At 36.8% G+C, this 24698-nt stretch overlaps 1 protein-coding gene across 17 annotated transcripts in view; it reads right to left on the minus strand.

The window, feature by feature from the left end:
- The window catches only part of SOX6 (SRY-box transcription factor 6), a 398531-nt gene that overhangs the window by 194823 nt on the left and 179010 nt on the right, over positions 1 to 24698 (minus strand). For all 17 annotated transcript variants that reach the window (XM_042959663.1, XM_042959670.1, XM_042959669.1 and 14 more), the window contains 2 exons: positions 9891 to 10063; positions 6970 to 7038 (listed from right to left, as the gene is read on the minus strand). In XM_042959663.1, coding sequence (XP_042815597.1) covers positions 6970 to 7038; positions 9891 to 10063 — 242 coding nt within the window. The remainder of the gene's footprint in view (positions 1 to 6969; positions 7039 to 9890; positions 10064 to 24698) is intronic.

Raw genomic sequence — 24698 nt, forward strand, 5'->3', positions numbered from 1 at the left:
ATTACCTCGAATAGAAAACGAAAATCTCTTGTCATAAATAGAAGATAACCAGATAAGTATTAAAATCCAAGTTTTATATTATTTAATTTTATTTCCTTTTACTTGTAGCTCAATACTATTGCCTCCAAAGACTCTGAGCCTAAAATGTTCTCTCTCTCTGTCTTCCCTACGGAGAGAGATTAGCACATCCTAGAAAGGTATTAAAGACTAACACTAAACTGAGCCCTCAATGTAATCAGAGAGATCAAGAAAAAAATAGAAGAGAGCCTCCTTTTCCCCATGGGATTGATTCACTATTACGTAATGTCACATGCTGACACCACCTGGATCATCTGCCACTCTGCTACTCCTGCCTCTGAAGAGGTAATGTACTCTCCCTTTTTCACTAACGCCAGAAAGAAGCAAAGACTTTAGTTTCCCAGAATTTTTAGTATTGGTAGTTAGAGACAGCGGGCTGGGGAGTGGAGTCTGAGAAAAGCACAAGAAGATAAAATAGAGAATGGAGGCTCACCTAGAGGGGGTTAAGGAAACCAAAGCATAGTGCCTGGAAAGCACTGAGATTCAGGGTCTGGTCTGCTGAAAGATCTTTGCCATAGGCCACATTTAGAAAACAGACAGCAAGCAGATTAATAACTCCATATAGCAGCTCATAGGATCTGGGCAAGTATCACTTCTTATTTTTAGATCCACTCCAACTTTAACAAACAGTCTAGCATGGTTAACACGGAGTTTCTAATCCACAGAGAATTCACATTTTTAGCTGCAAAGGCCCTTGTTATTCATGAATTATAGCAGCTTTACCTATTCTTTATAATTCAGAAACTTCATTATTAAAATGTTTGAAGCAAGCTACGGAGCATCTATCATTACTTAAAAAGTTAATTAGATTACATAAAAGAAATAATTAGATTTGCATTTTTATCTTGGTTTTAAACTTCCAAAGAAGATCACAACAGCCTGCCTGTGGGCAATTAAAAACAGCATACAGCAGAGAAATAGAGGAGAAAGGGTCTGTTTTTCCTGGCTAATTCATGATTGAGGATAGAATTACAAAATATTTTAAGGGCTTGCTGAAGCTGGGGGCTAATCCTAGACTTCTAAGCTTTGTTTATAACTCTCATTTCATTGCAAGAGAGCATCAGATACATGTGCAGTGCCAATAGTAGTATCAAATTACTTCCAGTGGGTTTACTCAGTCCTGTTCAGAGGCTGTTGGAAGGAGATTCGTTACCTGATCAATAGCACAAAAAAAGGACTATTGGCTAGAGTCAAAACAGGAGCACTGTAATTGCTTTTTGTTTACCAATGCTAAATACAATTAACAAAGAGGTACAACATAAGACAGAGGGACTACATGAGCCCGGAGCACTCCTGACTTTCATCAGTCTTATGTCGGTTCCTCCAGCCATCTCCAAAAGACAATAAATGCCAAGGTCCAGCTCTTAAATTAGAGGTCACTTAGATATTTAATGATGAAGCATATCTTTAAATATATATCTATTATTATTATCCCAGCAAAAAATTAATTAACCAGGTCATACAGGCCATGAAGGCTAATGTACAAAGTAATTATTTCTGATCTTTAGACAACTACTTCACATAAAAAGGTAGTCCTTATTCTGCTCAGCAGATACCTGAAATGCCTGTAGTTAATCATATTGAAGGAAACAAAGGCAAGGTTTATCTCCTTAAAAGGTGAAAGTCCATCTCAAATTATTCTGTTTAATGGTTTAAGAACAATCACCTCCTTTCTTATAATATTAGCATCTCTTCTGGTTACCAGACAGGAAGAAGAATGCATATCTAATGGTGCTCTCCCATGACAAACACACAGAGACACACAAAACATATGAAGAGCACACAGGAATATATTGTAATCAAAATGGAAAATACTGTGTATGAAAAAATAGTCATATACTCTTAAGAACAGAGTAACGTCTCAGTGAAGAGACAAATACTTGGCTTTGCAAATAAGCAGCATGTATTACCGCATTTAAAAGGGACAGCTTTCCGATGAGACAAAGAGTATGTGCAAAGCAGCAGCAATGACATTTGGTTCAGGCCTTCCACAGATGGAATTTGCCATCTAATGTATGTATTAAATGACTAGGGAAGGGCAATGAATATTGTACACCAATTGTAAAGATTAACAAAAAGCTAAGAATTTCAAGTTTCACAATTAAACTTAAAAAGGCATATGTATACGAATTCATGAAATCATTGGCCCTGGCCCAGGAAGCCAAATGCCCAGGTAATACCCCATCCAGCCAGTCTACTGTTAGGAGACCATTGTTGTTCCATCAGCGATGTCAGGAGAGGACACAGCCTATATAACACACAATATAAGCCATTTGAATAACTCTAAAATTGGGGTTTGAAGAGACTATATTTTATCAAAAACTCAAAAAGTAACCTTCTTACCAAGATACTTTCATGAGCTAAATTCTCCTCCAAAGATTAAGTTTTAGCAACAAAATGCCATCAATGTTTCCTAGTAACATGCTATTGAAACCAAAGAATGTGGGATGTTGTATCCACGAAGAATAACTTCTCTAGATTCAAAAACCATGACATGCTCAATTGAGGTTGTGTAAATAAATATATAGGTGGATCAAGAAAACAGGATTTATAAAGTATTTTCTCCTTTGCTTAGACTAGACTTACATGTACTGGTTGATTAAAATACTGTAAATATGCTTTGATGTGTCCAATAATTACAAGTGAATTTTGTTTACCTGTCAACATAACTCATAAATAAAATGCTACAAAAGACTGGCTAAGATACTCTAGTGCAATGGTAGGGGACAAGGAGGATGAAATTACTGAAGCAGTCATCTGTCCTTTGGAATTAAAGGGTGAGAACTGGCATTCCCAATTCCAAGGATCATATTCCATATCTATTCCATATCTATTCCATATCTATTAGTTTGGCTTTCCATACACTTGATGAAAACTGTGCTATTTTTGTCCTGGAAGAATCAAAAATGTCCAACTTTTTCTGGGCTCTATATCGGGGGAATTACTTAATATGAAACAAATTAGAGGAATCACCATTTTCCCCAAAGCACAAACAGAGGGATTTGAATTCACTAAGCAAACAGCCTCCTAAAAGATCTGTTAATATTAAAGCATTTTAATAATCATTTAAAGTTATTAACCTGATTTTTTAATGGCAAAAATTGACTCATCAAAAAAATAAAAACATTGATTCACAAAGTCATTCATCTTGCTTTCTAAACATGGTTCACATGGTCTTAAATGTATCTCTTTGAAAATTTAGTTAGAATTTACCAAGGCAAAAGTATGTTAAAAATTATACTTAAGGAAGAAAAAAAATAATATGGTTTTTAACTATACATATAAGTTTTGAATGATTGCACATAAAATAAGCATGGGGACTTTTACAATACTGTTTTCATCATGTCTTCTTCCCATCTCTAAGGAAAAGTCCTGATTTCAATTTGTGCAAGCCATTCAGGTTTTCATTTGCTTCCACTACAATAGGCCCAGATGTGTTGGTGTGTGGTTATTGTAAGAGGTTAGACACTCTTCCTTTTCTTTCTATTATAGTTTGCAACATCAGGAACAACAGTACTGATTCACAAGTCAGCATTCTGAACTATAAGCAGACAGCAATCTTGAATGTAACCAGCTGATACTCATGATCCATAGCCAATTGCCATGGCTTAATCTCGCTGATTTTGTTAGCTAACAGGTTCTAGGACTCAAGATTTAAAAAGAAGAAAGAAGGTCAAACTTGCTCAAATGGTCTCTGTATACATTTGTTCTCAGAAGGGAAAGTACGTTTTGTACTCACCTTATTTTACTCTTTGTTCTGTTTTGTTTTCAAACAGGAGAATGTTTCTTTCATGATAGAAAAATGTGTGCAGCATCGCTTAAATCTCATATCTTGCTCAAAAAAACTGTACTAAAATTAGCCCACCAATAATCTCTCCTAAATTGGATCATGTCTATATTTTATCAAAAACCATATTTGAAAAATACTTTTAATCCATTCCCCTTCCCCCAAAACACCTGAAAGTCTGCATATCAAATACCTGCTTCATAAGTGTCAGAGATAAATATGTTTTGTGTAAGGAATATTTTTAAGCATTTGAAAAATTCTTCGAATGGTCGCACACTGATAAGATAAATACTGACAAGATACGCAGTAGTAACTGCGGTAGCTCAGGACAGAACAAACTATAAATACAGGTTATTGCTTCCTGTTATTTTTAAAATATAAATTCTTATTACGAAGATTCCTGTATTTCTAAAGTGAATGCAGCTCTGACACTTTGAATCTCTCTCTGATTTTATAATTTACACAGCTGAGATCAAGTGCTGATTAGCTTCAATTTTTAAAAATTTAAACAACGAGAAATAGCCACGATTTTAAAAGTTATTAAACTTCTATTAGAAAACCCAAAAAAACAATTTTCCTATCTTCTCAAATTAAACATTCCGATGAATAATATTTTAACATCATATTCTATAGTTTCCTGAAGAAGGCATCAATTTCATGTGGTAAAGTTACAACTAAAATCATATGTTATCAATAAATGCTATTTCATAAAAATGCTGTGAACTGATTTGGTTGCTATTCATCTGACATCCTCAGTACCACAAAACAAACATCAATTAAGACAGCCACTTGTTAGAAACACCAGTGGACTGAAAAGTGAAATACATTCAAAATAAATAAAGAAGTAAGTAATGAAGATGTAGAAAAACATTAACAATAAATAACTGATAAGGGAACATCTCAGGAAACTTCTTCCATTCCTGCTTTACAAATAGGAGAAACAGAGAGAACTAAATGATCAGGTTATTTAACACCTACTGAGTTCTTAGAGAAGAATCCAGAGAAAAATGTAGGAAACCACAGGCTAAAAATCTTGACCTTAGCAGTAGGAGCTACACTGAAAATTCTAATAAGGGCAGAATCAGGGAACACCTGGACAGTTATTTAATTAAGGATCACAGCATGAGTTATAAAAGAGATAAGATATCAGGAGGAGAAATTATTCCGAGATTTCATTGTAAAAGCTGACTGTCAAAAATGCCAGAGACATTCCATCTCCCCTGTATTTGGACTCTATTTTGAAACACACAGACTTGTGTATGAAAGATAGAATCAGAACTAATTAAACAACAAAAACACTGGTTAAAACCCTCAGGTGAAGATAGCTGGACAAAATGCCAAATGAGGTACAAGTACTTCTTCAGGCACCAAATTGGTACTTTAAATGGAACACCAAGTATGATTAAGAAATGAAGCAAGGCTCTAAGTTAACACCACTGGCTTTCACCAATGAAAGAGTAGAAGAGTAGAAGAGTAAACTATGACTTTATGTGAATTAATATTTTTTTCAATACAGTAAGATATATGGGGCGCCTGGGTGTCGCAGTTGATTAAGTGTCTGACTTCAGCTCAGGTCATGATCTCATGGTTTGTGAGCTTGAGCCCCACATCGGGCTCTGGGCTGACAGCTCAGAGCCCGGAGCCTGCTTCAGATTTTGTGTCTCACTCTCTCTGCCCCTCCCCTCCTTGTTCTCTCTCTCCCTCTCTTCCTCTCTCTCTCTCTCTCAAAAATAAATAAAACTTAAAAAAAAAATAAATACAGGAAGGTATAATATTACACTCAAGCAAAGGAATAATATAATTCACAATATACTGTCCCAACTAGGCTGAATAACAGATCCCAGAGGTTAGAAAATATCCACAGCTGGCTCAGTTGGTTAAGCATCTGACTCTTGGTTTCAGCACAGGACATGATCTCATGGTTCATGAGTTTGAGCCCTACACCGGGCTCTGCACTGACAGCACAGAGCCTGCCTGGGATTCTCTCTCTGCCCCTCCTCTGTTCTCTGTCTCTCAAAATAAAGAAAAGAAAAGAAAAAAGAAAAGAAAAGAAAAGAGAAAGGAAGGGAAAGAAAGAAAGAAAGAAAGAAAGAAAGAAAGAAAGAAAGAAAGAAAAAGAAAGAGAGAGAAAGAAAGAAAGAAAGAAAGAGAAGGAAAGAAAGAGAAGGAAAAGAAAGAAAGAAAAAGAAAAAAGGAAGGAAGAAAAAAGAAAATATACACAGCAACCAAGAGAAACCACAGAGGCTGTGGTGGGCACACATAAATTTGGGATGAGTATTCCTGAGGATTAATCACCAAACAGTTCCTTATTTTATGGCTTTCTAGAAGTCACATACCTATGTTCCTATTCAAAAGTGGAGGTCAGTTCCCTTACCGATCTCAGAGAGCTATCAGTTAAATTAACCATCAAGTTTCTAAAGGAATGCCAGAAATCAGAATCCCTTCCCAGACCATTGTAATCATTATCTATGCATTTGTGTCACAGTGCCACAACAAAAAAGGGGAATTTTTAAATTGTGATACAATTATTTGGGAACACGTTTTTCTTCCTTTCTAGATTGTACGTTCCTTGAAGACACATAATTATTCATTGATGTTCACACTCCCCACAGCACCTAGCAGAAATGCAGTTACTATTTCTTAAAGAACAAATTAATCATTATCAATCTTTGCCCAGGTCATAAGACTCTTCTCATAACTGACCTACTCAGACAGTCCTAACAAGCAAATAAGTATAAGCTTCTCCCTGTGATACTATTAAGACGGTAAAATACAAAGCAGAAAGTGGTTTGTGGCAATAAAAATAGCATGTGTGTGCTACCTTTGAAACCATTTAGGTTTCCACTGGGTTGTGCTAGGCAAATGGCAGAAGGAAAAAGAGATAAGGTTTATTCTGTTTACGTGTCACATCAGAAAAGAATGCTTAGACCACCACGCGGTCGATGTTTGCTACATCCACTCATACAATTTTATACAACCTCCTTGAGCAACAGCCCTGTTGGTGCTGTAAACAGGAAAGGGGCACATTTGCAGCATTTTCAATTCCGTTTTCAAGGAGGAAAGTATCTAAGTATAATCAGCCGAGAGTAATAAAATACACTGACCTGGATCTGTTGCTGCAGGAGATTAATTTTGTGCTGCTGCTGCAGAAGTTGCTGCTGTTGTCTTGCAATCTATCAGAAATAAAGTTTCATTAAGTTCAAATGAAATGCTTGCACCTTTGCCATTACCCCAGGTATCTCTCTTGGAATTGCAAGAATGCTTTACTGTACTTCTATGTGAAACAGTTCCTATAAAATGAGAGAGGCAGACTTAGTAAGTTGGAGAAAATGAAAAATTTCAAACAGGTGCCGCCTCTCTGCTTACCCCCTAAATCTCTCTCTGTAGATGAACAGGACCCCTTGTACGACATTTGTGAGCAGTTCATCCATATCTGCAATGGTCGTCGGGAAAGAATGGGAATTTTGAAATCTGATCTTTGGACAAAAAAGACGGGAAAACTCTGGCTACATTTTCTCAAGAGCTTAATTTGGATGTAAAAAGTAAAATCTGTAAGCAAAGACAGGAAATAACTTTCTATTACTTACTAACATGGTCTATTTGGTGAAATCTTTTCTGAAGGGAAGATTTTCAGAGCTGATAAAACTTACAAATATTGTCAAGGGAGTGCAAAAGAAAACAGCAAAAACTCAAATCTTTCTTTTTTTCTTGTTGATGTCACACATACAAAGCATTTTTTAGAAACAAAATTCAATATTCATCCATTTACCCTTTTGAGGGCAATGTGTTCATTTTAAAGGTCACGATCCACATATGAGTTTTACCTTCATCCAAAATCAAATTCAACATGTTAACACGTAATCTGGTCTATATGAAGAAATATTAACCACCTAAAGCAGGCTCTGTGGAGGATCTGAATCTGCCCCTCAGAAGAGCAAACACCTCCTTTAGCATAATGGTGCTTACTATAAAACATGAGGAAGGCATCAGGCTGTTTATTGCCTCAAAAGCTGAAGTCCGGGGGATACCCCTTATGAGAACACACTGCCAGCGTAAGAAGCTAGACGGAGAAGTGGCCCCAGATTACTTAGAAGGCCTTGGTTTTGTAGTGCCCTATAGGTAAGAGTTACAGCTTTTTTGTTCCTATTTCTTCTATTTCCAAAAGCCAATATTCTAGAATGGGCAATCTTAGAAGTAGCAATGAAGGTGGATCAGCCTTCAACTGTATATTTCTTGAGTCTTTTTGATTCTTTAGCCTAGAATAGAGGGAAACACCCAAATCACATTTCATTGAGCCCGAGATAACAAAAAATAGCAGTCTACTCCAAAATGTTGTTTTGTGGTTTCTGGTGATGACTGGCTCATACTGGAACTCATGATAAAGCTGCCCCTATCATAGGCTAGAGTTTGAGAAGTGGGACTACTCCCCTCCAAAGCTTTATAAGCAAAACAGAAACACTATGTAATCAGATTGGAAAGGCTCAGTCTGCTTGTCACTATTCAAATCAGAAACGGGCAACTCACTCGGCAACTCTAGGTATAGATGTGGGACCCTCTGAATATTTATTTCCTCTTAGCAAGCCAGTGAAACACTACTAGGCATCTAATATTGATGGTCCCTCCTAAATGATAAAGTGCTGCATAGAAATGCATCCAAAACACCACAGTGCAATTACTATCACCCACTCTAGACGTATGGGTTTGACACAGTGAAGTATGGTACATAAGCACCATGTGGCTCAAATTCTGAATTTTATTTGCCAATCGGTTGAGCTACATGCTCGCTTCATTGAGCATGACAACCTAGTTTTAAGTGTCATTTAATTTTCATTTTGAAATATAATTACAAAGTGTTCACTGTAAGATATCACTCGTCTGCAAATGTGTCAAGATTAATTTGTGCTAGCTTATTCACAAGTGTCAATAGTTAATTACTGTGTCATCTCTGGATGGCTAAATGACATTCTAACTTCTGATTTTTTACAGTGTTCCTTTATGTTATTTTCCATTAGGGGCTGAGTCCATATTCCTACATGTGGGCAAATATTCAAGCATATAAAATACCAGACGTCACAACTCATTAAAATCAACAGAGCATATATTGCTCTATATACCCCTATAAAATACATTTAACTGAAAAGATAATTCCAGTAATAATGTCAGATTTCTAAAAACTGCACATTAATTTGGGTCCATCTGATCTAAAGCATCAGGGACTACTCTATAGGATCATTGTTATTAGATTAATGTACTCTTATGAGACAGGAAAAAGGTTTGGGAAAGTGATTTATTTTTTAAAAGATATACACTTAAACTTTGCTATTTTTTCTTCTTTCTCACTTCTAAATCAATGAAATCAAATTCTTAGAGGAGCCATGTGCTAATTTGTTTTCAATGATTTACCTATGCTATAAATAGAGTGACCATATAATTTATCATTCAAACCCGGCCAACTTTTGCAAGTGGAATAGGGGTTATTAATAATTACTCTGGGAAACAGGCATTAGCCATGGTTATTCTGGGAAAACTGAGGCCTATGGTCACCTTAGCTTTAAAGTCAGAGAAAATCATGGGACCAGTAAGCTTAAAGATCTTCAAAGTTTCTCTAGACCAGGACCCTTCTTTTCCGGATGAGAAGAGTAGGCCCAGAGAGAAGCAACTTACTCATGGGTAAGCTATACTAGGATTGCATGCGATGCCTGTGTGAATGAGTCCCTAAATAATTAATCAAATCCAAATGTTCTGGAATAACGTTATCACTTTCAGTTATGCCCAGTTGCTATGATGCCTTTCTTTGTTCTCCACATATCCCCTCAGTATTCTTAAAGACCCTGGATTTCCAGAAGTCTTCTTCCTTTGTTTTTCCATCTTTCTCTTTCCTTCTTCTTTTCTTCTTCTCCTTCTTTTTTTATTTTATTTTTTATTTTTAGGAATGCTTATGACAAATAAACCAATCAATGTGATTACTCGCTGAGCTTGGCGCATTCCACCTCTCCAGTTCATCAGCTCCTTTTGCAGGGCTCACCTGTTCTTGCTGTTGGCGAGCAAGGTCCATTTGCTGCCGTTGTTTCTCAATTTGTGAGGCTGCCAGTTTTTTCTGTTCATCATGCGCTGCCAAGAGCTGCTCCCGTAAACTGATCAGCTGGGTAATCATAGTAGAGAGTTGCCGTTCTTTCTCTGCCAGGCTCTCAGGTGTACCTAAAATGGAAGTGAGAAGATATCTCACAAGTTTGAGAAAAGTCTGAATGAATTGGGGAAAAGTGGAGGGCGGATTTAGAAAGGGACTACCCTAAGACACTTAACCATCTGGGACAGTAACTGGAGGTTACTGTGAGTATAGGAACACTACAGAGTATCAGTGGAATGAACACCAGAGTCAGTCACCGACCCTGCCAATTAAAAGTATCATTGCTAATAAAATTCTCGCTCTTCCCTCTGGCTCTTTAAAACAAAACAAAACAAAACAAAACAAAAAGTAGAACTATCCCCATTCTCGCCTTTTTACCATATTCCCTCTCTCTCACCCCCCCCCACCCCTACTTATCCCCACCAAATCTATCTGATCAAGATAGGAAACCTATGATATTTAGTACCAAAGATTAGAAACCATGGGTTGTATTAATATTCTATAATATTAGCTAGTTATCTCTATCTCAGTGACCAACACAGGATCTAAGACATAGTAAGTGCTTAATAAGTGTTACAGAAGGAATTTTCCAATCACTGATCTCATAAAACTTTTCTATTGTGCAAAGACCTGTCTCTGAAGCTTGGATGTCAGGAGTTGTTCTCTTGGCCTTGGAACGAGTTCTACAGAGAGGGAGGGAAAAAAAAAAAAAACTGCCTTGCCTCAGGTAAGGAATAGGATTGAATCTTATGTTTTTCCCCCTGTGAAGGGATCAAGCTAAAGTTCTCAAGTTCATCCTTAAAGGCAACAATGTTGCTTGGAGGCCTCTCTCACCCTTTTGTCATTTGTCATTCTTCAAAGGGAAAAAACACATTCGAGGTTGAAAAGGTTATGCATAAGGATGTGCTGTTTAATGAATATGATGTCGCTGAACACTTATGGTATGCACTAATGGTGCTGAACAGTCTTTTTATGGGCAAATTGCACAGCTCTCCTAAGTAAAGGGTACAGAATCCTTTTGTGAATCTAAATTAGAGCATTTACCACAGCATAAGATAAGAATTTCAACCCACTGTATCTGAGCCACACAGGTTTCATTATGAAGAAATGATCTATGATTTGAAAGCTTTTCAGAAAGATGCCACCAGCTGTCAAAGGGGACAAAGATTGCCGATTTTTGTGTGTGTGGAAGAGTAGACTTCCAATCTCCTTATGAAACTCCCCTCAGTCCTGCTAAGAAAGCACGAGGACAATCTGAGAAACTAAAAATATTTCAGTTAGCAGTGGTCCTATTTTCTTAGTGGCTGCAGGGACAAACAGAGCCTTCAGAGGATGCTGGCTAGTACTTGCTAGTGTATGATTCCCAGAAGGTAAGACTGATGTCAGCAGAGAAGTTATGCCACTTAGGACTATCTTGGGGTTTGTAATATCAATTCAAGTCCTTAAAAAATAAAGAAAAAAACAAACTGTCAGTATCCCATATGCTTAAAGATTCACTGAGTTGAAAGATGGCCTAAAATCAAAATTAAAAGAAAAATAATCATGAGATGATGTTAGAAAATGTATTCAACTGATAAAGGAACAAATACTGTATCCAGCTGTTCTTTCTAGCTACTGGAATTGATTTTTTTTAAATGAGTTTTTATTTCAGCAATAGGAATTTCAGCTTGGTAAAAAAAAAGAACTTCATGAATACAAAAGCAGGTTCCCAGTGGGAATCATAAAATTTCTTCAAAAGTACAACAAGCTCAGTTAATTCATGATGTGTGTGTGTGTGTATATGTGTGTGTATATATATATATATATATATATATATATATATACGAATGAGAAGACAAAAAAAGTATGAAATGTATTTATTTACTTATTTTAGTCATTTCTAATTAAAACAAAATACTTCCTGAATGGCAACTATATACCAGAATACTGATACTATGGCAAGAAAAAGCAGATAGACTTCTCTACTCTTGTGCACTTTGGAGTCCAAAGTGCATGAGAGTAGGGAACCTTAATCAAGCAATTACACATATAAATGTAAACAAAAACTAAATAAGAATTACAAAATGACAGGTATTTGGGGGAAGTTTAACCAAGTTTGGGAGGCCCAAGTGTAAGAAAGATAGTCTGAAAAAGTAACAAATTATCAGGAAGATGAATAGAGTTAAGTAGTCAAAGAGTTGGAGGGTGATCAAGGAGCTTTTCAGGAGAAACAACACAGGCAAAAGCCCCGGGGTGGGGGGGGGGGGAGGGGGCAGTGGAGGGGAGTTCCAGTGTGTTCCACAAGTTGAAAGAAGGTAGTAAAACTTGAGCAAGGAAAAAAAGAGGGGGGGAGTAGAGTACCAGATGAGGTACAGAGGTAGTAAAAGTTCACACCATTCAGTGAACTAATAGACCATGCTTGATAAACTTCATACTTATTCTAAGAATGTTTCAAAAATAACTACAGTATTTTAAATAAGGGATGAATGATGTGGTCATTCTACCTATGGTGTGGAAAATAGTCTGGAAGATTATAAGAGTAGATATTTGGGATATATGGACATTTTATTGCATATGTTTTTGGAAATATTCTGATCTACCTGTAATTTTCTTACTATACCTTTCTATATGAGGTGAGTTAAGAGAAGACTTACTGGAAACTGGGAAAGTTACTGCATCACAATTCTTAAAAAAGAGAAGCATTCATAGGAAATTTGGGGCAAGGGCCAACACAAGAGTTGGATCTGGTATTTACACTCCCAAGGAAAAACTAGAAGGTTTTCTCTTCTCCTAGGTTAAATAATGTTGTTTTAACAATCTTCAATACAGTCCCCTTCCTCCTCTACATAGGAAACAGAGAAGCTGAGGATAACATATACATGACTTCTTAGCTTCTTCTGTTCAAGGTGAAGCCAAAGGTCTATAAATGCATTCGTGCTTCCAATGCTACTAGACATGTATATATGCATTTACAGAATAACACAATTTAACTGATCTTTTTACAAATCAGTATGATATTCAAGTTGTTTAATTGTAAAAATTCAGTGACATCTAAATAATTTTTTAAAAAGCATGCCAGAGAGCAATATTTTTAGAAAATTTAGGCATTCATATAAGACTATTGCTATCTTTTCCTTAAATTTGAGGAGCACATATATATTTTGAATAGATGTGAGTGCCGTAATGAATGCAGTTGGAATGAAATATAGTAGCAAAACAAATCTAAAATTCTCCCTCAACAGGGAATTTATATATACACATACATATATGTATATATAAATTTACATATATACATATATATAATTAAGGAGAAATCAATTTACACCGTACAATAGCTGACACTCTCTAAATGTGATGCATGACCATTTTTCTGTTCTATACCCATTGTATTTGTTCACATATAGTGATTTACACCTAAGTAGTTAAAACCTGTAGTGTTAGATTTTTCTGTTTTAATTAACAGCAAATGTTTATACTGCTGTACTAAAAATAACATCGAATCTGAATCACATTAATAAACCAACCTGTGAACACAAGTTATTTCATCTCAAAAAATACTAGTTTAGGGGCACCTGCGTGGCTCAGTTTGTTAAGCGTCTGACTTCAGCTCAGGTCATGATCTCATGGTTGGTGTGTTCAAGTCCCACATGAGGCTCTGTGCAACGGTGTGGAGCCTACTTTGGATTCTCTCTCCCTCTCTCTCTCTCTGCCCCTCCCCAACTCCTGCTCTCTCTCTCAAAAGAAATACATAAGCTTAAAAAAATACTAGTTTAGTTGAATGTATAATTTTGCTATGGAAAAAAAAACTACAGACTTACAATGGTTCAAGTTTTCTTACTTCATGACTGTGCAACAGTAATATGCATCCAGTAACACACGGAATGATCCTCTCTGTAGGTGCTGGGCAGTAGCAGAGACCCGCAGCTCCCACTGAGCCACACAATCAGGAGAGCAAAGCACTGATTCAGTTCAACCATACTGCACCCATACATTCTGGTTTTCACTTTCCGTCTGATATTCAATCAATTGTATAGATACTCAACACTTTCTTATAAAACAGACTTGATGTTAGATGATTTTGCCCAACTGTGAGCTAATGAAGGTGTTCTGAGCACACTGAAGGTAGGCTAGGCTATGGTAGGTGGATTAGATGCATTTTGAACTATTAAATGCATATTTTCAACTTAAAATGGGTTCATCCGGATGTAACTCCATCATAAGTAGAGGAAGATCTATATAACTGTCAGGGTTGTTGAAAAAGTAGACAATTTATGGGGCATAGTGAGGCAACCTAAATACTGTCCGGCTATGTTGAAGCCAAAAGGCCACATAGAAAACTCTTATAAGGCGGTTTAACTCTCTGTAAAAAGTCTTGTCTTGAATTATGTTTTCAGTTGTGATAAAATCAACTTGGAAAAAAGGAAAGTCAGATCCAGAGAATCTGCCCAGGCCAGCAGAGGTCATCAGTAGCTGCCTATCATCTGTTTCACATCCTTCAGGCTATCTTAAAATCTCCAAAAAGCACTGCTGGAAAATAGTCTCTCCCACACAAAAACAGAGGTAGTTTCATAAACCGCAAAGAGGGAACCAGCAAAAAACCTTCTGCACACAGCTTCTCTACAAGTCAATGTGCCTGCTTTTATCCAATATCACACACACTGTGTGCCTGACACTCTCCGCTATAAACTGTATCTATTCTCCAACTCCAAAGACAGTGCAGCAGGTTTTTTTTTTTTTCCATGGGGTCGTCTTTATCCCCAAACCACATCTGTCTTGAGTTTCTCTCAGATTAGTCAGGTGGATCAGTGCTCCCCAGGGCCTGCTCCAGCTGAAGTATTTTAATTTGACTAAACACCTGATTTATTTTATCTCTCCGATGAGAAAGGCAGTTTGTCTTAATAGAGCCTGTCAGCCCACAGCCCCATTCACAGCAATTTACAGGCAGCCAGGGACGCTGGAAGAGAAGAGTGCCGTGATTCTGTATTTTATCCTCCTCCAGAAAGCACCTAAAAGCAGCTATTCACTGCTACTGCATGTGGCATTTTAGAACTGAATTAGCTTTTTATTCAAGTAACTACACTTGTTGTGAATAGCTTATCTGTAAAATTGCTACATTCACTACTGATTTTATTAACCTTTGGCTCTATCACAAAATGGTCTTCAGTTAGGAAAGACCTTTAAAATTGACACATTTTTTTTCTTAGGGGCCTTTATTCCAGTGACTTCAGATTTACTGAGTTTGATCCATTGAATTCTTTACCAGTTGTACTTAAAATTTTGAGTCTCAATAGGAAGTCAATAGTGTGTAAATAAGGAAACACTTTTCAAAATGTAAATATGGCAGCAATTTCCCTCATCAAAAGTTTTCAAATACCATCTTTCACTATAACAGTTTTAAAATCAGCCCTCTAGCCCTTTTTGGTCATAATCTGAAGAACTTGAAAAAAATGAACTAACATAGACTACTTTTTTTTTAACTTTACCAACTATAACTACCTGTCCATAGGCCCAAAAACCAACAAAGAAAACTCAAAATTGATGAGAACTTAGGTAAAATAAAAAGATAATTAGGATAAATCCCTTTGTGGTATAGAATTTAAAATTAAAAATAAAAATCAGGTTTAAAATTTACAGTTTTTCTTTTCCTTTTTTTTTAACATCAGCTCACAGAAAGAATGTGCACGGCACTCTGCTAGTTAATTTCACCCACAGTGACAGTCCATGGTGCTAGAAATAAGACTGGGCATTGGGAAGTTACAGAGGACTCAACATCTGGACAAGGCAGGCACCTTGCAGAGCACTTTACTAGAGATTTGCCTCACCTTCTTACAATATTCTCAGACCTAGGACTTTTACAATATAAACATTTCACACAGGTTACTCTCTTTATAGCTGTCCCCTGCAAGTGATAACATATGTGGTGATAACTCAGTTTTTCTAATGAGAAAACCCAGAAACCAGCACAGCAGTGGGAAGAGAGACAGACTAAAAGAGGGAAGGGAGAAGCTCACTCACCGAGTTGGCCAAATTAAATTTTGTGAGTTTCTCTGCATAGTTTTTATCTCTTCACTCTTATGAAATGAAGGGAAATGGTGTTAAAACGTAATGTGTACCAAGCCAAATAAAACGAACATCAACAAATGGCATTATCTAGAAATGTGTCTCAGGGAATTTAAAACAAGACTTCCACCTAAACGTGCTCAGTCATTGAATCACACATCACTATAATAAGCTTAATAAGACTTAACAATGAAATTACAAGAAACCTGGTGAACTACAAGTATGTGTGTTCAGAATGATGGGGAGGGAAGGCAGTGACACTGGAGTGGAGTTCTGATGGAGACACACTTCTCCACATCAATCCTAGAAAGATTAAAGCACTTAGCAGTAATTTCAAAGCAGCATCAACCAAAGAACTCAGCCAACAATCCAGAAAGATTTTAAATTAAGTTGAAAAGAAAAGCTCTTAAGAGTGAATTCCCTGGTTAGTTCTAATTTTTTTTTTTTCAAATGGACATTGTTTGAGAAGAAAGCCAAAATACAATGCTGGTCATAAAAGAAAGCTGCATTTGATCTTTTCTGCCCACAGGTAACCTGGTTAAACTGCTGTGCTCATGCTGCAGACTCCTCACACATCAGATGGGCTGTGATGTCCCCACTTCACAAGCACAGTCCATCATTTAGCATTGGCCTTTTTTGATATAGCCTTCTTTTAAATGTCACAAAATAGGGCAGCAAAAAGTCAACAAAAAATAAATAGGGTAAGCTAAAGAAACTAACAATCTATCAGAAGGTCCCCTGATAAAAGTTACTTTGTGGTGACTGCCTGAGAAAGGAACCCCTGTCCCAGTGTACCAGCAGCTAATTTGAGTTCTGAATCCAACAGCAGTTTGAAAAGCTTTCCACTCTAAAGGGCCCCAGTGCATCATAAAGATAAAGGATTTCAGTACAAAACCACCACAAAGACCTCTATTATCTTATCAGTCTTTGGTTACAACAGCTGAACCAATATGACTAAATTCTGAATGACTTTTTTCAAAACAGCAAAATACTGGAATTTCTTTGTTTTCTCATCAGTCAGCTATTGTCATTGCTCCCATATGCTACTGTCCATTTCTTAGTAAATAAAAGTTTAGTAAATGCAGTGATTGTGCTCCTAGGAATCACTTAGGGACCACTACACAGGAAATGTGGCTCATGGACTGAGTGAGGTACAGACTGTCTTTGGTTTTTGTTTTTGTTTTTGTTTTTTTTCCCACCATATGTATGAGAATTTCCCTCCTAAAATGTAAACAACTCTCATTTAAAATGTTATTAAAATCTACTGTGTACAAACAAGACAAGAATACCCAGGAACTCCCTAAATTAAGATCAAACTCCCCTGTCTATTCCAGGCACACTCACCTCTCCTTCAGCTTCCTCTCTCTCTAGCTGCAAAAGGAAGTCTATTCCTGGATCAACTGAGGTCTATTCATGTTGCAGATCCCAAAAGAGCAAGAACAATCCATGGAATCCTGCCATCTAGGCTCCTAACCTCACAGCTGGGCCTTCAGCCCGTTGTGCTTTATTAGCTCATCCTTTTGGGATCCGGAAATGAAGGTATCCTGAAACATCCCTCCTTCAGCAGAAGACAGGCTGCCTTTACATCACTGTTCTCTATGGATGATAACTGGTCAATGGCTACATCTCCATAATTCGCACATAAAAATTGTAATATTTGGCCTTTCAGAAACATGGAATTCTTTGGTCCTTTAGGGAAAAAAAACAATAAAAGAATTTTTTCAATAGTGCTGAATATAGAATTGGCTCTTTCTCAAGAAGTTCCATCAGAATTAGGAGGCAGGAAAGGAAAGATTAAGAAAAAAAGGCCTTATTTAGCAAAGTATTGTCTTAAGAAATTTTATGTGTTACCTTATTTAATCCTCATCCCAAATGTCGCATTGTTACTTTCATCTCACAGACAAAACCCCAAGCTTTCAAAAAGTAAAGAAACTTGACCAGAGATCATTTGATTGGATATGAATTCAGGCCTTCTGATTCCTAATCCAAGGAAGTCTGGAGGTGAAGGAAGAGGTATCTTCCCTTACATCAGAGTTAGAATACATCGTGGGGAATTTCTAAAAGTCAGGAGTAATGCTCTAAGGGACCTAGAATTTTAATGCCACGTAAGACTGAGAAATGCTCAAATTCTCAGTAAGGCTTTATTTACAAAATAATTTTAAAAGCTAGGCTAGGCAATTAGAAAACCAAAGAGGTGAGTAAATTGAACTTTGACAACTTACAGATGTAAAAATAGATCTTGATTTAAGTGATATGCTTGGAGTTACTCAGGAAATTAGCACCCTGCCTGGCAGTCAAGATCCCCTGCTATGTTTTATTCTCCAAAACCTCTCTCCTCAACAAGCATATGGCCTCCTGGTTCCAAATCCAAATACAAAGATTTTGTAGACCATGGCATTCCCAAACATTCCAGATACAAAATTTACAACACTGATGAAAGACTGAGAAATACACTCAAATATTTGCACACATCAAGTGTGCTGCTGTCTTAGGGTGCACTGTGGCTGCCGGCTGAGATGGTCAGGTGCTAGCCAAGAGGAAGTTACCTGGAGAAGTGTAGGAAGTTTTCCTACGAAGGACTGAGGAACCTCTCTGATACAACTAAGGCTTAGAACAGTTGCTTGTACAAACACACCATATCCTTCCCCGTTTCCGGTATTTACAACTTGCCTAGTGTAAATCAAGGGAATCCTTTCCCTAGCCCAATATGCGTGATTGTACAATAATAATAATTGCTTAAACTTATATAGCAATTGCTTTTTAAGCAACTGCTTAGGAAGAGCTTTCTATATATTTATTTGTTTGTTCCTCACAACAATCCTATGCAGTGGGTCATAGTGTTATCCGCATGTGATAAGGAAACCGAGGCATAAAAAGGTCAAGCAATTTGCCCAAGTCCTAAGCTATTAAGTTATATGTCTAAGATTCAAAATCAGGCAGTTTGGCTACAAAGTCTGCCCTCTTAACCCTATGATGAATGGAGAATAGTACTCCTAAATGATCCACCTTCTAAAAACAACTTCACCCCGACAATGTAGCTGAAATTCTATCAGAGGTTTGTTTTTTAGGTTGTGTGTGTGTGTGTGTGTGTGTGTGTGTGTGTGTGTGTGTGTTTAATACAATGTATCCTGAGGTCCTTACTAAAAAGAAAGAATTTACCTACGGAAGGATATATGACACCTTTTGTTTTTTTTGTTTTGTTTTGTTTTGTTTTGTTTTTAAAGTTTACTTATTTTTGAGAGAGAGAGCGAGCTGAAGAGGGGCAGAGAGAGAGGGAGACACAGAATCCGAAACAGGTTCCAGGATCTGAGCTGTAAGCACAGAGCCTGACATGGGACCTGAACCCACGGACCGGATGCTCAAATGACTGAGCCACCCAGGTGCCCCTGACACCTTTTGTTCTTTAAGATAGCTCAATCCACTAGCACTTAGCTCTGTTGACCTTTCAGCACAAGACACACATATCTACCATTGTTTGTAGTTGCTTTTCATTACCAACCCAATCTCTCACTCCCATACTCTCTCTTTTTCTCCACCTAATCTTATTTCTCCAAATTCTAAACTCCTGGTGCTGAGGACTCCCCACCTGTATTCCTATGTTTGAACGAATGCTATCAGACCTAGTAAGTGTCCCTAAACTCTCAAATATTGGAATTTTAGTTTTCCCCAACAGATTGATTTGGCTAGTTCTCTGGCTCTTAGTGGCCTTTTAGACTCCTTCTCAAATCCCCCACCTAGTTAAGTGTGCCCCTAATTACTTGATTAGCAATCTAGATAGCCCAGTCCATGCCATTTTTTTTTCCTCCTGTTTTGTCCATAGGCGTCAGGACATCCCAGTGGACCTAGCTGTTGTTAGTGCTAAGACTTTGAAATCAGAAGGTATGCTAAAAACTTTAAATTAAAACAAAACTGAACAACAACTAAAGGAGATTGCGTATTTGAGTTTTTACAGAATCACAAATAGTTCACAGATTCCCAAATCACTGTACTGAGTATCTGATCAGAGAGCAGGCCAGTAATACAGATTCCACCATTACAAACTTGAATTATGAGTTCGTAAAAGGGAAATGGAAATTTCATATTGATTTTGAATTTGCTGTGTCTGATTGTGCTTTAATAGCTGAATACAGTTGGATAAGTAGCAAGTTCTTTTTGTTCACTATTTTGACTTCAACATTGATTTCTGGGTTCAATAGGTGCTATCATCATCTTATTATAAAAATACATTACAGGGCTCAGTCAGTTAAGCATCTGACTTCGGCTCAGGTCATGATCTCACAGTTTGTGAGTTTGAGCCCCGTGTCGGGTTCTGTGCTGACAGCTCGGAGCCTGCTTTGGATTCTGTGTCTCCCTCTCTCTCTGCCCTTCCCCTGCTCACGCTCTTTCTCTGTCTTTCAATAATAAATAAATGTTTAAAAAAATTTTTTTAAAAACCAACACATTACATTTAGAGAGTTTTTTGAATGTTATCTAATGTTTCCCATGTAAAATCCACAATATTCAGGGCATAAATATTAAGGAATACGAAAGAAAGAAAGAAAGAAAGAAAGAAAGAAAGAAAGAAAGAAAGAAAGAAAGACAATTAAAACCTCAGTCCAGAAGTGGTTAAGGATATCCCATCACAGATGATTTTTAACATGCTAAAGTAAACATGAACAAAATATTTCTAAACATTTTCAAGGCCTTTTTCTTTTCACAATTACATTAAAAGTCAATGTATGTTTGTTCAGCCTATAAACAAAGATCAGTTTAGTCACAAATAGGATGTCCTATTTCCATACTGGGACATTCTCTTACAAATGCATAGAAAAGCATGATTCAAGATTTTAAAAGAGTTAGGATCACTTCATATAATACTTGCAGGTTACAAATGGAATTTTAAAACAAGTTTATAAAAATCATTTTCTAATGCAACTTTAAAATTTATGGTTTTACCATTGTCACGTGAATAAATAAGGATTTTTAATTTTTTTAACTTGAAGGCAAAAGTTGGCCATGTGATCCAGAGAAGAAGAAAAAAACATGTATTAATATCTGAGCCTTATAGGGAATAGAATGCCACAGTCAATGTGGTAGTGCTGAAAAATAACCTCAGTAGTTCCAGACGCCACCTTTTGAAGAGATAAAAATCTGAAAAGGCAACAAGAAGATGATTGCAACTGTTGCATTTAAGAGTGATATTTAAAAAGAACTTTGCTTGTAAAAGGTGTTATAACTCCAGTAGTCCCAGAGGAATTGCAGAGGAGGCAGGCTCTGCAAACGCACAGATCTTAAGTACATCCTGTCTGATGGATTCTGTTGGCTCCCCACCCAGGTTTAAAACCCCTGCTGTGAATTAGATAAGAATCTTAGCGCCATCCATAATTCTATAGAGAAAAGTGGTGGGGAGGAAGAGCAAATGATAGGCCACAAGGGGTACTTCTACCTGACTGCCATTGAAGGCCAGGCTCTGTGTAATATTCATCTCCATGACAAAGCACAAATTAACTACCGGTGCCTACCACTTATTTTGTGCTCAATAAAGTTGAAATGAACTCATAACCAACTCTATCTAAATTGTTAGCTCCCAGAATAGTTGGAGATAGGTAGCCACAGCAATGGGTAAACCAGATGGAATTGCTCTAGACTTCAGCAGTATTTGAGCCATATCTGAGTTGCTGCCAGTTTAGTTACTACTGTTAACTGTCTGAAATTGAAAATCATCTCCACTGCTATGTAAGCAGTAGAAAATCAAATCCAATTAAAGGAGATAAATAATGAAATTTGAAAAACTAAAGAAATGTAGACACAGATTCTATATACATTTTTTTGAGCACGTATGATGGTCCAAATACTTCCTATGCGTAAGTGTTAGTACTTAGCATTTTTATCTGTTTCAACAAACTTAAGAAAATGAGCTAAATAAGATTAAAATATGTCCAAGATAACATAGCTTGTAATCAATAGAGCCATGATTCTAAGCCAGAAGATCTGATCCCCAAGCCCAGGCTTTTTCCAGTAAAACACAAATGTTTCTAGGGGGAAAAAAATGACAACTAGTTGAAGACAATGACCTCACACAGTCTTCATGAAGTCCTTTTTTGCATTTTTTTAAAAGTTAAACACTTTGTTGGTAGATTTAATGGTATTAAAAGGCAAACTAATTTATATTTAGGAAAATTATAATTTAATATTATTTAAAATGTTGTAAATAATTAATAAAATCTAATGACTAAGAGGACTGAGTCTACATAAACAGATTGGAAAATTCTCTACTCAGAAGATGTTATACCTAGAAATTAAATTTTTAACTGTATGAAAAAAAAATTTAAACACTTCTCTGAACACCAAATACAATTTAGAAGGTAGAATCAACTGAAAGACTACATACATTATGTGGATAAGTAATTATACAAAAAACATTTCAAAGGGACTTATATTATTGTATTAACCCTTTCTAACATCACCTTTCTGCAATAAAACTGAATTATATAGCAAGATACTGTAATCAGAAAACAGTTTCTAATTCTTTTTTATTAAAGTTTATTTACTTATTTTGAGAGAGAGGGAGAGGGAGAGGAGAAGGAAAGGGAGGGACAGATAGAGAGGGAGAGCGAGAATCCCAACTGGGCTTTGTGCTGTCAGTGGGGAGCCTGATGCAGGGTTCTCTGTCGGGCTCAATCCCAAAAACTGTGAGATCATGACCTGAGCAGAAACCAATACAACCACTGACTGAGCTACCTAGGTACCCCTCTAATTTTTAATAGCTGAAAGAAAGAACTACAAAAAAAGTTACATACAGTTGTTTGGCCAACCCATTCAGCTGTTCTTATGCCACCAAAGCTTTTTTAGGGGAACGTTTTAAGAAAGTATTCTTTTTTAATACAAAATACATTCTTTGATTGAATTCAAAAATTGGAAAGGTGACCCTGCCTATTTTACTATCTATGATCCAGGTCAGTGTCTCGCAACATTTTAAACTCTATGCCTCCTATGCAGCTTGCTAATGCTACGTTTTGCATACCTCCACTAGCCAAGATTTTATTCAGCTGATTCACTCTCTATAGTTTCTTTAATAACAGGTGTACTAATAAGATGTAACAAGTGACAAGCAACCTCATTTGAGATTTCTGCCTTACTTGTCAAAAACAATTATAACTGGGGCACCTGGGTGGCTCAACTGGTTAAGCGTCCAACTTCGGCTCAGGTCATGGTCTCACAGTTCATGACTCCCAGTCCCGCGTTGGTCTCTGTGCTTACAGCTCGGAGCCTGGAGCCTGCTTTGGATTCTGTGTCTCCCTCTCTCTCTGCCCCCTCCACCACTCGCACCCTGCCTCTCTCTCTCTCTCTCAAAAATAAATAAACATTTTTAAAAATTAAAAAAAAACAATTATAATTAAGTTAAATGAGTATTTCCAGCTTGTCTCTTCTACACCTACCAGTTTAAAACAAAGTTGAAAAAATTTAACTACTCACTGACTTTTTAAAAATAATGCATTCTTACCATCCTATTTGACACATCTATAGTATATCTCTTAACCTCTCTAAAAATGTTGATAGGTCCTTTCTGTTATTTTTTTGCTTCTGACCTTTTTTTTTTTCTTTTTAAAGTTTTCATTCAAATTTCAGTTAGCTAACATATAGTGTAATATTAGTTTCAGATCTACAATATAGTGATTCAACACTTCCATACAACACCCGGTGCTCATCACACTTTAATTTCCATCACCTATTTCACTGCCCCCCCCCACCCCCCCCCCCCCCCCCACCCCCGCCCCTTTGGTAACCTTCTGTTTGTTCTCTATAGTTAAGAGTCTATTTCATGGTTTGCCTCTCACGTGCTTTGTCCCCCCGCTTTACTCATTTGTTTTATTTCTTAAATTCCACATATGAGTGAAATCATATGGTATTTATCTTACTCTGACTAACTTATTTCACTTAGCATAATATTCTCCAGGTCTATCCACGTCATTGCAAATAGCAAGATTTCCTTCTTTATTATGGCTGAGTAATATTCCATTGCATATATATACTACATCTTCTTTGTCCATTCATCACTCAATGGTCACTTAGTCTGTTTCCATAATTTGGTTTTTGTGGATAATACTGCTATAAACATTGGGGTGCATGTATCCCCTTGAATTAGTATTTTTTATTCTTTGGGTAAATACCTAGTAGTGGAATTGCTGGGTCATAGGGTAGCTCCATTTTTAACTCTTTGAGGAAACTCTATAGTGTTTTCCAGAGTGGCTGCACCAGTCTGCATTCCCACCAGGAGTGCAAGAGGGTTCCCCTTTCTCCACATCCTTGCCAACACCTGTTTTTTTTTTTTGTGCTGTTGATTTTAGTCATTCTGACAGGTGTGAGGTGATATTTCATTGTCTTTCTTTTTAATGTGCTGTGATTCCAGCAGTACTCAATTATTGTGCAAGAATGACATATTTCATTTTTGTTGTGTTCCATGACAAAGACAATTTACCTGATTACCAAATGACATTTACTTGATGTCATTTGTCTTTTAATTTGTCTACTATTAGCTATTTCCCCAGTACCTAAAACAGGTCCAGACACATAGTAGATCTTTAACAAATACTTGTTGAAAGAAATTATGTGAATTAATTCAGATAATTTGTCATCCAAATTAAGACATTTATTAAATGAATGGAGGCACTGTGAAATAGTACATCA

The sequence above is a fragment of the Panthera tigris genome, chromosome D1 (genome assembly GCF_018350195.1).
Source record: "Panthera tigris isolate Pti1 chromosome D1, P.tigris_Pti1_mat1.1, whole genome shotgun sequence".
NCBI classification, from domain to species: domain Eukaryota; kingdom Metazoa; phylum Chordata; class Mammalia; order Carnivora; family Felidae; genus Panthera; species Panthera tigris.